Source organism: Cucurbita pepo, chromosome LG07, assembly GCF_002806865.2.
Source record: "Cucurbita pepo subsp. pepo cultivar mu-cu-16 chromosome LG07, ASM280686v2, whole genome shotgun sequence".
Lineage (NCBI taxonomy): Eukaryota > Viridiplantae > Streptophyta > Magnoliopsida > Cucurbitales > Cucurbitaceae > Cucurbita > Cucurbita pepo.
The window spans coordinates 5,555,908-5,569,789 of record NC_036644.1 but is presented as its reverse complement, the minus strand read 5'-3'; the positions used below and the strand labels follow the sequence as shown (position 1 = coordinate 5,569,789).

At 37.9% G+C, this 13,882-nt stretch overlaps 1 protein-coding gene across 1 annotated transcript; it reads left to right on the top strand.

Moving 5' to 3' along the window:
* The first annotated feature begins 4,523 nt into the window (after nt 1-4,523).
* LOC111799140 (lysosomal Pro-X carboxypeptidase-like) lies at nt 4,524-8,229 on the top strand. The gene is made up of 7 exons (XM_023682556.1): nt 4,524-4,901; nt 4,972-5,158; nt 6,263-6,435; nt 6,520-6,884; nt 7,654-7,818; nt 7,899-7,948; nt 8,028-8,229. The coding sequence occupies exons 1-7, from the start codon at nt 4,524-4,526 to the stop codon at nt 8,159-8,161; spliced, it is 1,452 nt and encodes a 483-aa protein (XP_023538324.1). The 3' UTR covers nt 8,162-8,229.
* The last annotated feature ends 5,653 nt before the right edge of the window (nt 8,230-13,882 follow it).

Sequence of the window (13,882 nt, the reverse complement as noted above, 5' to 3'; positions counted from 1 at the left end):
CCCTTACTCTTATGTGACAACAAAAGTGCTATTTTTTTTAGCTCTAATCCCGTTTCTCACAAGCGGGCCAAACATGTTGAACTAGATTATCATTTCCTTCGAGAACTTGTTATCGCTGGCAAACTTCGCACACAATATGTACCCTCTCATCTCCAAGTTGCTGACATCTTCACAAAGAGTATTTCTCGACCTCTCTTTGAATTTTTCAGATCCAAGCTTCACGTTCGTTCAAATCCGACGCTCAGCTTGCGAGGGGGTGTTAAGGATAGTTGACCGTTCATTATAAGGCAAATATCTAGATATTTGCCTTACATTACGGGTTACCATATTTGCCCTCTTATTAAAGGCAAATATATTGTATTCATTTATTATTCTTTCCTTTTATTACTATTTCCATATTATTTGTAATTTACCATATTTCTGTATCCTGTAGATGATTATAAATAAGAGAACTCTCACCCCCATTTAGGTGTGGTGATTCAGCAAATATTCACAGGAACCAACCACCAACGGAAGCAGAGGACGTATACGAAGAGCTAGGAGCTTACGTTTATATTTTAGGGAGTACTTCAGCGAAGGCCTACCAAGTAAGTGGCTCACCCGTCGTAGGTTACGCGTTGAATGTTGTAGGTTGACACGTGCCCGTGGATTCGCAAGTGTCATTAAATTGTATGCTAGCCTGTTATACTCGATTAAGTACGCTTATGAAATGTGAATGTATGTTGTTTAAGGTGATATGATGTGCTATGTTTATGACATTTAGGATATGTCTGGATTATTCTGGCGTGAATGGTACTATAATTCTGAATGTAAACAGCATGTAATGTATGACATGAAATCACGATAAATTGCACGAAATGTAACCCCGTTAGGATTATGTATGATACGTAGACTGAAAAATAAGAAATGACATGAAGCATGAAAGATGATAGCGGGGTTATATTCATTAATGATAAAAGTAGAAATATTGGGGACCTCATGCATTATGTGTGCTCATGCATTGGGGGGATACCCCTATTCCATCACGAGGGTACGAACGTGTATATCCAATGGCAGGACAACGGTTGTTATTTTTTGCATAGTGCTTCTGTGATGGTTACTAGTTATAACGGGTGTCCAGCCTAAGGAGCTCCCAATGTATGCTTGCCCGACAAGAAAAGTGGTCCAATGATGTGCACACTGACTCGTGAACCCATACTCACACGGTATAGGTTGTGTATAGAGTATATGGTACACGTCCAAATTACCCGTTAGGACAGCACCGTAGGAAGATAGATTGAAAGATAGGTCCCATCATCTCATTTGCATGTGATTGTTGCATAACTGTGATAGGGGGTCACTTAATAAATATTCTAGAAATACTCAAGCCTCGTGCTACTATATTTTTAGATAAAGGCAAGGCACCCATGTGAGATCGACGGCAGCATCGCACATCCTGGGATCGTGGCACATGCATAGGATAGTTGTTTTACATTTCGTAGTATAGGTTAGTATAGGCATTTGCATTAATAGTATAGGATAGTTTAGGTTGAATTCCCATTTGCATCATTAGTATAGGATAGTTTAGGTTGAATTGTAATCGTATAATCATAGGGTAGTATAAGACATTTATTTCAGCGTTGTTCTTCTTCCTTTGTTTCCCTTGTATTCGTTATTCATGAGGTAATAAAAGGCAAACTTATGTCGTATTTATGATAAGAGCCCATATAAGGTAAATTTCGCATTTAAAGTATAGTAATGACCTTAGATTAAATAGGTAAAATTTAGGGTCGTTACAGTTGGTATTGAGCCAGACACTAGACGATGTGTCAGCCTTCTCGCTGTTCCCCGAAGGGGGGTAGACACAAGGCGGTGTTCCAGTAAGGACACTGGGCCCCAAAGGGGGGGGGTGGATTTGGGGGCGGTCCCACATCGATTGGAGGAAGGAAAGAGTGCCAGCGAGGACACTGGCCCCGAAGGGGGTGGATTGTGATGTCCCACGTTGGTTGGGGAGGAGAACAAACCACCATTTATAAGGGTGTGGAAACCTTTCCCTAATAGACGCGTTTTAAAGCCTTGAGGGGAAGCCGAAAGGAAAAGCCCAAAGAGGACAATATCTGCTAGCGGTAGATCTGGGCCGTTACAGGTTTCCTGTTAGAGATGCCATTTGAACTTGAGGTTAGTAATTCTTGTAAATATATGTATGCTTGCTTCATATAACTAAAGTTGGCCGATGAAAGAAAAATTAGCTTATGGATTGCAATATGTGATCACAACTTTTGACCACTGGAATCGAACATGTGGCTGCGTCATTGACGTCTTGTCTTGTCTTTTTTAGTAATGGGGATACTGTTGAGTCAACTCCGCCCATTAGTATCATTTAGAACGTTAAAAGAGGTGTACACTCAAATAAGAGTCCAAACCCACTGCTAGCTGATATTGTTCTTTTTGAGCTTTTCCTTCTAGGATTTCTCTCAAAGTTTTTAAAACGAGTCTGTTAGGGAGAGGTGTCCACACCCTTATAAACGATGCTTTGTTCTCCTCCATAACTGATGTGGGATCTTACTAGTCTTTTCTATAATCACTACCAAATTTGTGACTTTTAATAATAGATATTATTTACAAGGTGTTTGATAAATTATTGAAAAATTCTAACTTATAATAGATATTATTTACAAGGTGTTTGATAAATTATTGAAAAATTCTAATTTGTAAAACCATAAACATTAAATTCTTAAGTAGGTATCTAATTTTTATAATTTATCCTACAAATAGAAAAATAGGAGGGGAATTCGACTTAATGTTGGTTGGATCTTGGTGCTGGAGTAGAGGGAGTGTGATGATCGAACAATGAAGCAAAATAGAGACGAGGGAGTATGGTGATCGAACAATGAAGCAAAATGGAGATGAACAACGACAAAAATGGTATACATATTGTAAAGTTTTAAGAATTAAAGATGAAGTGATTGAAGAAACATCCTTTAATGGATGGCAGCATGATGAGGGCATGTATGCAAGCTTAGTGTCAAATGCTAATGGAGTATCTATTCTATTGGATGGCTTCTTGGTGGATGTCTTGTAATGCTTTTCATGCCACGTTTTTTTGCTCCAACCTTCAAAAGTTTTACTTTAATGCTTAAAAGTTTTTAAAATAAGTCTACAAAAACGGCTTTATTGTTCATGTTGGATGAGGTAAAAAAAGAAAAAGCTTTTAAAATTCATTTCTCCATCTCAAATAATGTGATTCATGCTTTTACACCATTAAAGAAAGTAGACATATTTTGAATTTATTAGTGACGTTGATAACCTCGCGGACTTGAACTATTTAATTTAACNTCGATTACTGGAGGTATGGATTTCGGCTTCTGTGTCTTGATTTTTTTTTCTTCATATTGGATTGAGTTGAGATTTTGGAAAATTGAAAAAGCCCGTTGCATAGGCCCCAACCAACCAACTCAAAATTTTGGGTTACTCTAAAAGATTTCTAGGACACAACCCATGTACTCCAATGATTACTAAGAGACTCGTATGCAACCATTATTATTTCTCGTTTCTTTTAGCATGTTAGGAGCTTCAAAAATATTAAAAATTTTCTAGTAGGTCTTAATTCGAGTAAAATTAGGGTTGGTATCAAAATCGAAGCGAAAAACTGACAAGGACAAACGGGTAAAAAAGAGGCACTCATGCGTGTTCACATGTCGACCACGTGCATAGAGGCTTCCCATGCACAAGTATAGTCGCGCGCTTGGGAAGGAGAAGCATGCTCCTTGCACGACACGTGGCACACATAGATAGGTGTTTCTAGAACGAGTCGATTCAAGCGAGCGGCTTGGATTGTGGGTTCTAAACTAGGTTGCACCTCAATTCACAGATCGAGCAAAGTGGGTCAGATTGAGCCACCCTCTGTTGATGCGATACGTCTCTCTCAAAACCCTAATCCACATTTTTCTTTTTTTTTTCTTGCTTCGTTCAGAAAACTTATTAGGGCACTAACAAACTCCTCATTCGAAAAGAGGCTCAAAATGATCATTTTGCTCCTCACTGTTTATTTGACCATTTGTTTATTTTTTATATTTTTTCAAAGTTCATTTTCATACGAATTTTTCTCTTAAAATTCAGCTTCTAAGGCTCTCAATAAAATCTAAAAAATTTGAGAAAAATTTAAAATTTTATCCTCGAGGCTCAAGTCTTATACAAGTCAATCTATGTACACCTCTACCATCGATAGGCAAACAATTATTAAAAGTCATACAAATTTGAGCCAATGTTCAAGTGATTATTACGAGGGTAACCATTTTTCTCGATCATAAGCAAAAAGCAATCGAGACTCTTGCTAGTCATAGAAACAAGCTCTCAAATTTAGAAACTCGGGTTTAGGAGGTGGAGACAAAGATAAGAGCCTTAGAAGATTTGGAAATCCAATAAGAGAGGGAGGGAAAATTCCAACGTTGAATGATAGGCAATAAGAAAGATTGGGAGAAATAGGGTTCTTGTGTGCTATAAATACATATCCAAACCTTAAGTTGATCAACGTGTGGAACAACATGGATAGCATTTTGAGCCAATCCATAGTACTCCCACTACTACTACTCCTCGCTTCTTCCTATGCATCTGCCCACATCCCACGCCTTGGCGTCCAAAGAAGGGCATCCCGAAACAAGCCCCAACAAGCTAGCACACTCGACGGTCTAGCCACTTTTTATTACAAACAACCACTCGATCACTTCAATTATCAGCCTCAAAGCTATGACACGTTTGATCAACGATACGTTATTGATTTCAAATACTGGCAAGGTGTGAATCTCAATGCTCCCATCATTGTTGGTTTCGGTTCCGAAGGAGATGTCGAAGATGACATATCGTTTCTGGACTTTCCCATTCGTATTGCGTCTCGATACAAGGCTATGCTTGTGTATTTAGAGGTAAGAGATGTTAAGGTTATTGCCTCAAATGTATTCGATCTTATTTTTGACAAGTTTTGCTTGTTTATAGCATCGATTTTATGGGAATTCAGTACCATTTGGTTCGATAGAGAAGGCTATGAAAAATGCGAGTGTTCGAGGATATTTGAATTCGGCTCAAGCCTTAGCTGATTATGCCGAAATGCTTTTGCATATCAAGAAAATGTTTGCTTCTCAAACTTCTCCTATCATTGTCATTGGAGCCTCCTATGGTGGAAGTAAGTTAGCTTAATCGTCTTAAATTTTCATAATTCTTTCCGAATGAATTTCCAATATTATCCACTTCACCTTCACCTTAACATTGAAGCGTCGGTGAGTTGTTGATAGAGACAAAGATCCTCTACAATTGTATGATATTATCCACTTTAATATGACAAAGTACACCTAGAGCCTCAGACATGACTCTGATACCACTTTATATAGACAATGAACCTCATTATCTATTTTGAGTATAAGCTCTCATGATTTTACGTTTGATTTTCCCGAAATGTCTTATACCAATAGAATAATACCCTTTATTTGATCTTCCTCTTAATTAGTCAACGTGAGACTCCAATAATCCTCAACAATTCTAGGTAGATTTAGACCTTTGTCATAAAAAATGATAAAACTTTGTTTGATGATTATCTAGTTTATGAAAATTGAGCTTATAAACACTGTTCATTGCTAGATCCCACATCGGTTAGGGAGAATAACGAAACATTTTTTACAAGGGGGTGGAAACCTAGAGTAGACGTGTTTTAAAAACTTGACGGAAGACCCAAAAAGGAAAGTACATAGAGGACAATATGTGCTAAGGATGGCTTTGAGCTATTAAATATCAAAGCAAGATATCAGGCGATGTGCCAGCGAGGAGGCTGGGCCTCGAAGAGGGTGGATTGGAGGGTCTCATATTGATTGGAGAAGAGGACGCTGGGCCCAAAATGGGTGGATTGTGAGTTCCGACGTCGATTGGAGAGGAGAAATAAACATCCTTTATAAGGGTGTGGAAACCTCTCCCAGTAGACTTGAGCTGTTAGAATTCATACCTATAAGTTTGTTTTTTTTGTTATATACTTTTTGCTCGTGTTTTCGAAATAGAAAGTTAAAAAAAAAATTAGTTTTCCATGATCATAATCGAGTGGAGAAGAGGACGCTGGGCCCAAAATAGGTGGATTGTGAGATACCACGTCGATTGGAGAGAAGAAAGAAACATTCTTTATAAGGGTGTGGAAACCTCTCCCGGTAGATCTAAGCTGTTAGAATTTATACCTATGAGTTTCTTTATTTTATTATCTACTTTTTGCTCGTGTTTTCGAAATAGAAATTTCGAAAATTTTTAGTTTTCCATGATCATAATCGAGTATGCCATGGATACACAGTGCTAGCTTCATGGTTTAGGCTAAAGTATCCCCACATCGCTCTTGGAGCCCTGGCTTCTTCAGCCCCAATCCTTTACTTCGACAACATCACACCTCAAGACGGATATTACTCCATCGTCTCCAAGTCATTCAAAGTAACTCCAAACAATCAATCAATCCCTTTTTTCACAATTCAAAACGCTTCAAATTATTCACAACAATCCATTTTATGAAATCAGGAAACCAGCCAAACATGCCACGAAACCATACGAAGATCGTGGGCTGAAGTCGATCGAATCGCGAACAACAAGCCAGAAGGGCTCATGATTTTGAGCAAAAGATTCAAAACTTGTGAGAAATTGAATGGAAGTGATGAGCTGAAGTACTATCTGGACCATGTTTTTACGTCCGCAGCTCAGTACAACAACCCGCATGAGAAGCCAGTGAGAGGCATATGTGCGGCCATTGATGAAGCGGCAAGGAAAAACAGCGACGTGATTGAGCAGGTGGTTGCTGGGGTCATTGCTTTCATGGGGGAGAGGGATTGTTACGATGTGTTTGAATCTGGGCATCCCGATAATCCTATTGATCCTTTTACATGGCAGGCATGTTGATTCAATCCCTATGTTTTCGATGCTTCATTTTTTAAATTATGAATTGAATAGCTTGGTAGGAATAACGGACGGTCTACTTTGAATATAAGCTCTTATAGCTCAATTCATCCTCCCCTCGAACAAAAGGTGACAAAGTACACCTTTTGTTCGATACTTGAGCCACTTTGACTACACCTTTATGATATCTTTCATTGGTTGGGGAGGCTGTTCCCCGAAGGGGGTAGACACGAGACGGTGTGCCAATAAGAACGATGGACCCTGAAGGGGGATGAATTTGGTGGGGATCCCATATCTCTTGAAGAAAGGAACGAGTGCCAACGAGGATGCTGGCCCCGAAAAGGGCTGGAACCAGTGCCAATGAGGACGCTGGGCCCTAAAGGGGGTAGATTGTGATATCCCACATTGGTTGGGAGGGGAACGAAACACCCTCTAAGGGTATGAAACCCTTTCCCTGAGGGAAGTCGGGAAGGAAAGTCCAAAGAGACCAATATCTAGTAGTGGGCTTGGGCTATTATTATAACCTTCGAAGCTCACACTTCTTTGTTCGATATGGATAAGTTAAGGGCATGACTCATGTACCATATTATGAATCATGAACCTCCTTTAAGCACAAGCTCTCCTGGCTATACTCTAGATTTTTCAAAAGACCACGTACCAATGTAAATATATTTCTTACTTATAAACCCATGATTATTCTCTAAATTAGTCAAGGTGTGACTCCCTCCCAACCATTCCATTCTCATATAATTTAGTTTGTTCGGAGTACAGCGAGATCGTAATGCCCATTGGTGTTAGCGGCAAGGACAAAGACTCGATGTTCCCAACGGCACCTTTTGATTTCAACAAATTTAAGAAGGATTGCAAAGCTTTGTATGGGGTTATTATTTTCTCTAATGGCCTCAAAGATCCTTACAGCAGTGGAGGGTAAGAACAATATCTAAGCTACTTAATTGGTATCACCTTCAAAGCTTCAAATTATTAATGGTATGGAGTTTGGACCGCAGGGTATTGCATAATATATCTGAGAGCATTGTTGCTATTTCCACGGCTGAAGGTAATGCTTTCATCATAATTTGATTAATTATTTTACCTCTCCTACCGTCTTTTAAATGCTAAAATTATGATTAATGCAGGCTCCCATTGCTTAGACTTACAAGAAGGGATGGAGGATGATCCTGAATGGTTGATAAGCCAAAGGAAGGCCGAAATGGATATAATTGATGCTTGGATCTCGAAGTATTACGTCGATCTCTTGCAATCCAACTAAACTCTTGATGCCCATTGATATGTGTACTCAAGAACGTCTAAATTCGTTCTAATAAATCCTTTTTAAATTTGGAAACAAGAGACTAAAAATGTGGACCAATTAGTTAGCTGTGTTTGAAATGCATAGGTGTAATAGCCCAAAAATAATAATTATTAGTGTAATAGCCCAAAAATAATAATAATAATAATAAAACAAATAAATGAATGAATAAATAAATAAATAAATAAATAAAATTAAAAAAAAAAATTATGATTGGAAGGAAAGAAACTTTACCCATTCCTCTCCACTAACCTCCGATTCCAACCCTATTATCTCTCTTCAACCAACAACTCAGAATATTAAGAAAAATAAAAAAGGTCATATTTGAGAAAAAAAATGAAAATGGCTATGATGAGATTTGAAAGATTTTAGTCTGTTTTTAAGGTGAATCATATCTCAGAATTCTTTCTCCCTTACAATCAGCTTTAGAAGAAATTAAGTTCAGATCTTCTTTCCTTTATCAAATATTTTACGAGATCATGTAATAATCAGACCTCATCCTCCCCTATCCAATTAATTAGATTTTTGTTAGCATTTTAAGTTATAGAAAATAATGTTAGAATCAATACAATTCTAGTGTGCAGTTCTATAAATTTGTAAAATGAGTAGCCAAAAAATTGATTAAAATTAGCCAATAATATCTATTTAAAATAAATAGTAATATATGTTTAGAGAATGAAAATCTATTTACAAAATGAAAATAATTACAGGGGGAGGAGGGAAGATCAAAGGACGGAATAGAACTTTCATTAAGAATATATTCGTGACAACAACTTAAGTTAACTAGGTAAGTGGTCTTACTATCAGCATAGTTATATTTGATGTTGACACGTGCCCCGTGGTTCTTCACGTGTCATATATATTGATATGTGTGAATTGTTTATAGTTTGAAATGCTTATGATATGTTATGTATATGTTATAATATGTGAATTGTATGATAATTCTTACCGTACGATGTGTTCAATGATATGTTTGAGATAAGATACGAGAAGGATGCACAAAACGTAATGTAACGATAGGAGTAAGATATGTTCATGAAACGTTAATGTTAGGTTACGTATCGAAGTGCTATGGATATGAGAGACTGATAAAAGAATACGATTAGGTTATGGGTAGAAAGGGATAGAATTATGATAGATTGATAGAACGACAGCGTTAGGATACGTTCATGTGACGATATGACTAAGGTACGTTCATGTAACGATATGACTGTTATATGTATAAGAACATTATGGCTATGATAAGTTAGGGAATGATATGACCACGAAGTGTTCACGATATGATATGATTATGATACGAGATGTGAATGACTAATATATATATATGTTGTGATATGATATGAACTATGTTATGGTAAAAAATATGTGATAAGTTGACATGTTTATGATATGATACATTGTGATGCGATATGTTATGGTATGAGATGTATATGAGGAGATGTTATGTTAAAAAATGTGGAACGTTATGTTATGTCTTTTAAATTGTATGTACACAGCATGATATGAATGACATGAAATATAACCCTGTTAGAATTATGTATGATATGAGAACTGAAAAATGAGAAACGATGTGATATGAATGATGAATAATATGTGAAATGATATGAAAAAAGATATGATATGTACAGAATGTTGGGACCTCATGCATTACCCTATTCCATCACGAGGGTATGAACGCGTATATCCATTAGGCAGGCGAAGTATCGTTATGTTTTACATAATGTTGTCGTGACGGTTACTAATTTTAATGGGCGTTCGGCAAAAGTTGAGTTCTAGAGAAGGCTCGCCCGACAAGAAAAGGGGTTCAGCGGTGTGGGAACTGTCTGGTGAGCCCACACTTGCACGTATGGGCTGTGTGTAGAGTATATGGTATACATCAAAGCTTCCCATTAGAATAGTGTCGTAGGAAAAATAGACGGTTATGACAGCTCACGTCATTGCATTCGCATGTTCTTGCATTTAACCCCCAATAGTGGGATCACTTACTGAGTATTTCTTAAAATACTCAAGCCACGTGCTACCTCTATTTCAGATTAAGGCAAGATATTCTTATACGGCTGACAACGGCATCGCGACTTGAGACCATGACACATGTATAGGGTAGTGGTGTTATTTTCTTAGACTTAGGCTAGAATAGGATGTTTTTTATTTAAACGTTTATTTATTTTATTTAGTCTTTTGTTGTGTCGTTTTTAAAAGTGTTTTCAAAACACGTAAGTCCATGACAGTGTTTTAAGCTGAAGGTTATGTTTTATGAAAGTTTAAATGAAGTATTTTCGTATTCAATGTTTATGACATGTATATAGTAGCGACCTTAAATTAAGTAGAAAATTTCAGGTCGTTATAGTTGGTATTAGAGCTCTAGGTTACAGATCTTATAGACTAGCCTACGATGTGGGCTTGACATGTTTCATTGTCCCACCGTCGATGCCCTGTCTCTATCAGGTATGTCTTGCATAAGATAAAAAAAGGATACAAGCAGAAGTATAGAGTTGGTTTTAAAGAGGTATTTTCACCAGTAGCACATCAAGATACTATAAGGCTTATAATTTCTAATAAGCACACAAATCATGGCCTTCTTATATTGAGAGCTTCAAGAAGAGGTATATGTGGAGCAACCAGAAGATTTTGTTAAAAAAGATAAAGAAGAAAAAGTGTATAGGTTGAAGAAAGCTATGTATGGTTTGAAGCAAGCTCCGAGAGCATAGTACAGTCCAATTGACTATCATTTTGAAAAGATGGGATTCATTAAATGTCTATATGAATATACCTTGTATGTGAAAACTGAAAAGGGAGATAACATTCTCTTTATTTGCTTATATGTTGACGATTTAATATTTACTCACAATAATGAAGAAATGTTTGAACTTTTTAAGAAGAGCATGATGAAGGAATTTGAAATGACAGATCTTGGATTGATGAGATATTTTCTTGGAGTAGAAGTTACTCAAATTGCCACTGATAACTTTATCTGTCAGAAGAAATATGCTCAAGAGTTACTTGAAAGATTGAAATTGGATGAGTGCACATTTGGAACTCCATCAGAATTGGGTTTGAAGTTGCACAAAGATATTGAAGGGAGAGAGGTTGATAATAGGTACTTCATGCAAATTGTGAGAAGTTTGATGTACTTAACTTGAACAAGACTAGACATCATGTATGTGGTTAGTATGATAAGTCGCTACATGGAGCATCCAACGGGAAAACATCTCAATGCAGCAAGAAGGATACTTCGTTATGTGAGAGGAACTTTTGATTTAGGGGTATTCTATACGAAAGGAGATGATTCGAAAATGGTTGGCTATACAGATAGCGACTATGCAGGTGATATAGATGATCGTAAAAGTACTTCATGAAGTATTTTCATGATGAGTTCAGGAGATATTTGCTGGTCTTCAAAGAAGCAACCTATTGTAGCACTCTCAACTAAAGAAGCAGAGTTTGTGGCAGCAGCAGCATGCTCGTGCCAAGCAATTTGGTTAAGAAAGATGCTTAAAATTCTTAATCAGAAGCAACCAGGTACGACGGTTATATATTGTGATAATATGTCAACTATTAAGTTATCTAAAAACTCTGTGTTGCATGGAAGGAGTAAGCACATCGATGTTCGATTTCAATTCTCGCGTGATTTGTGTAAAGAAGGCACTATTAAACTTAATTTTTGCCGAAGTGATGAACAAATCGCTGACCTATTCACAAAGGCTTTAAACAACCATTGTTCGAGAAACTTAGAAGAAAGATGGGGATGTGCAGAATCCAAGATGTAGTTCAAGAAGATGAAATGAAGTCCTAAACTGATTTCTGCAGAATTCAGTTTAAGGGAGGGTGTTGAAGTGTCACTTGTAGATACATGTATGAATAGATACATGCGTTGAAGGGTCACTTGTAGATACATGTATAAGGACATATATGAATAGATACATGTAGGCTCATTAGTTCCTAATTAATTAGGTTCATGATTTTTGGATAATGAATGATAATGGGGAATGTCCCAAATTACTAATATATATATATGTATGTATGTATGTATGTTGATATTGGTGAAAGGCGTAGAAAATCAATTAAGCATTCATTCATAGTTATACAAAGTTCTCTTCTCCTAAAGAATTCTACCAAATTTCAGCTTATGTTAAGACCTTGTGTTTTAATCTTCCATTGAATAAAGGGTTAGTTATCGTTTTGATGCCTCATCCAAATGGTTTTGTAACGGCCCAGATCCAACGCTAGCACATATTGTCCTCTTTGGGCTTTCCCTTCGGGCTTCCCTCAATGCTTTAAAACGCATCTACTAGGGGAAGGTTTCCACATCCTTAGAAATGGTAGTTTGTTCTCCTCCCCAACCAATGTGGGACATCACAATTCGAAAGCGAAAGCCCAAAGAGGACAATATCTACAAGCAGTGGATTTGGGTCGTTACAAATGGTATTAGAGCCAGACACCGAACGATGTGAAAGCCTTCTCACTGTTCCTCAAAGGGGGGTAGACAAGTTAATAGATCTTGTAGACTAGCCTACGATGTAGGCTTGGCATATTCTACGGTTCAATCGTCAATGCTCTGTCGTTGACAGGTACACCTTACGTGGATGAGGGAAGGACGAATATTTTTTTTTTTTTTTGTAGTATATTTAATGTGGTTGACTTTAAAAATTGAATGTCAAGATACTGTATGATTTTATGTTACGACATTTATGTTTTCTTTTCCTTGAATTATATAGTAGAATGTATGTAATGTTATAAGTAAATCATAGACTTAGATAAAATCATTTTCTTAGTTTCTAGAACCATGACGCATAGAGGGTGTAGAAGAGGTAGGAGAGGGAGAGGAGGACTTCCCATTAGGAGATGGGAAAGACGAGAAGCCGAAATAAACTCTTTCTAAGAAGGGTCGACTACTGGACCCTATGCGTTCGAGCTACCTCCTAAAGACGAACCTCCACCACAAGCTGCACCCCCTCCTGAATACGAACCTCCCCCACAAGTTCTACCCCCTCTTAAATACGCACCTCCCCCACAAGTTGTACCCCCTCCTGAATACGCACCTCCACCACGAGCTGCACCCCCTCCGAAAAACGCACCGCCCCCTCAAGCTACACCACAGGCCGGGTTAGACCCTGCCACAAGATTGATGTTGGAGTCAATCCAAACGATAATGCAAACAATGTTGGCCACACAACAGGCCACATTGTTGGCTACGCAACAAGTCACAACAATGGCCACGCAACCAGCCAACGCGATGGCTACACAACCGGTGGATGCGACAGCCACACAACCGGACAGGGGGGCGAGTTGGTTAAAAGACTACAGATGATATAACCCCCGTCCTTTTGTTAGTTCAAAGGAAGATCCCACAGCAGCTCAGATGTGGATCGCAAACGTAGAAACAACCTTTGAATCAATGAGATGCCCTGATGAACATAAAGTAGCGTGTGCGGCATATGTATTGCAAAAAGACGTAGAAGTGTGGTGGGCGGATAATAAACAGAATATCAACCCAAGAGAGTGGATCACAACGTGGGAAACCTTTAAGGAAGCCTTCCTGAAATACTACTATCCAAAGGAAACCCGTATAAAGAAATAATAAGAATTTAACCACCTGACCCTAGGCGAACGCACGGTGGATCAGTATGATCAGGAATTCATGAGATTAAGAAGGTTCGCACCGTCACTAGCAGACACTGAAGA

Bases quoted from the DNA above. Each gene is read 5' to 3' on its own strand.
- LOC111799140 (XM_023682556.1), top strand. From the start codon at position 4,524: ATGGATAGCATTTTGAGCCAATCCATAGTACTCCCACTACTACTACTC. The intron at 5,159-6,262 runs GTAAGTTAGCTT...GAAAATTTTTAG, and splicing joins TGGAGCCTCCTATGGTGGAA to TTTTCCATGATCATAATCGA. The intron at 7,949-8,027 runs GTAATGCTTTCA...TGATTAATGCAG, and splicing joins TGCTATTTCCACGGCTGAAG to GCTCCCATTGCTTAGACTTA.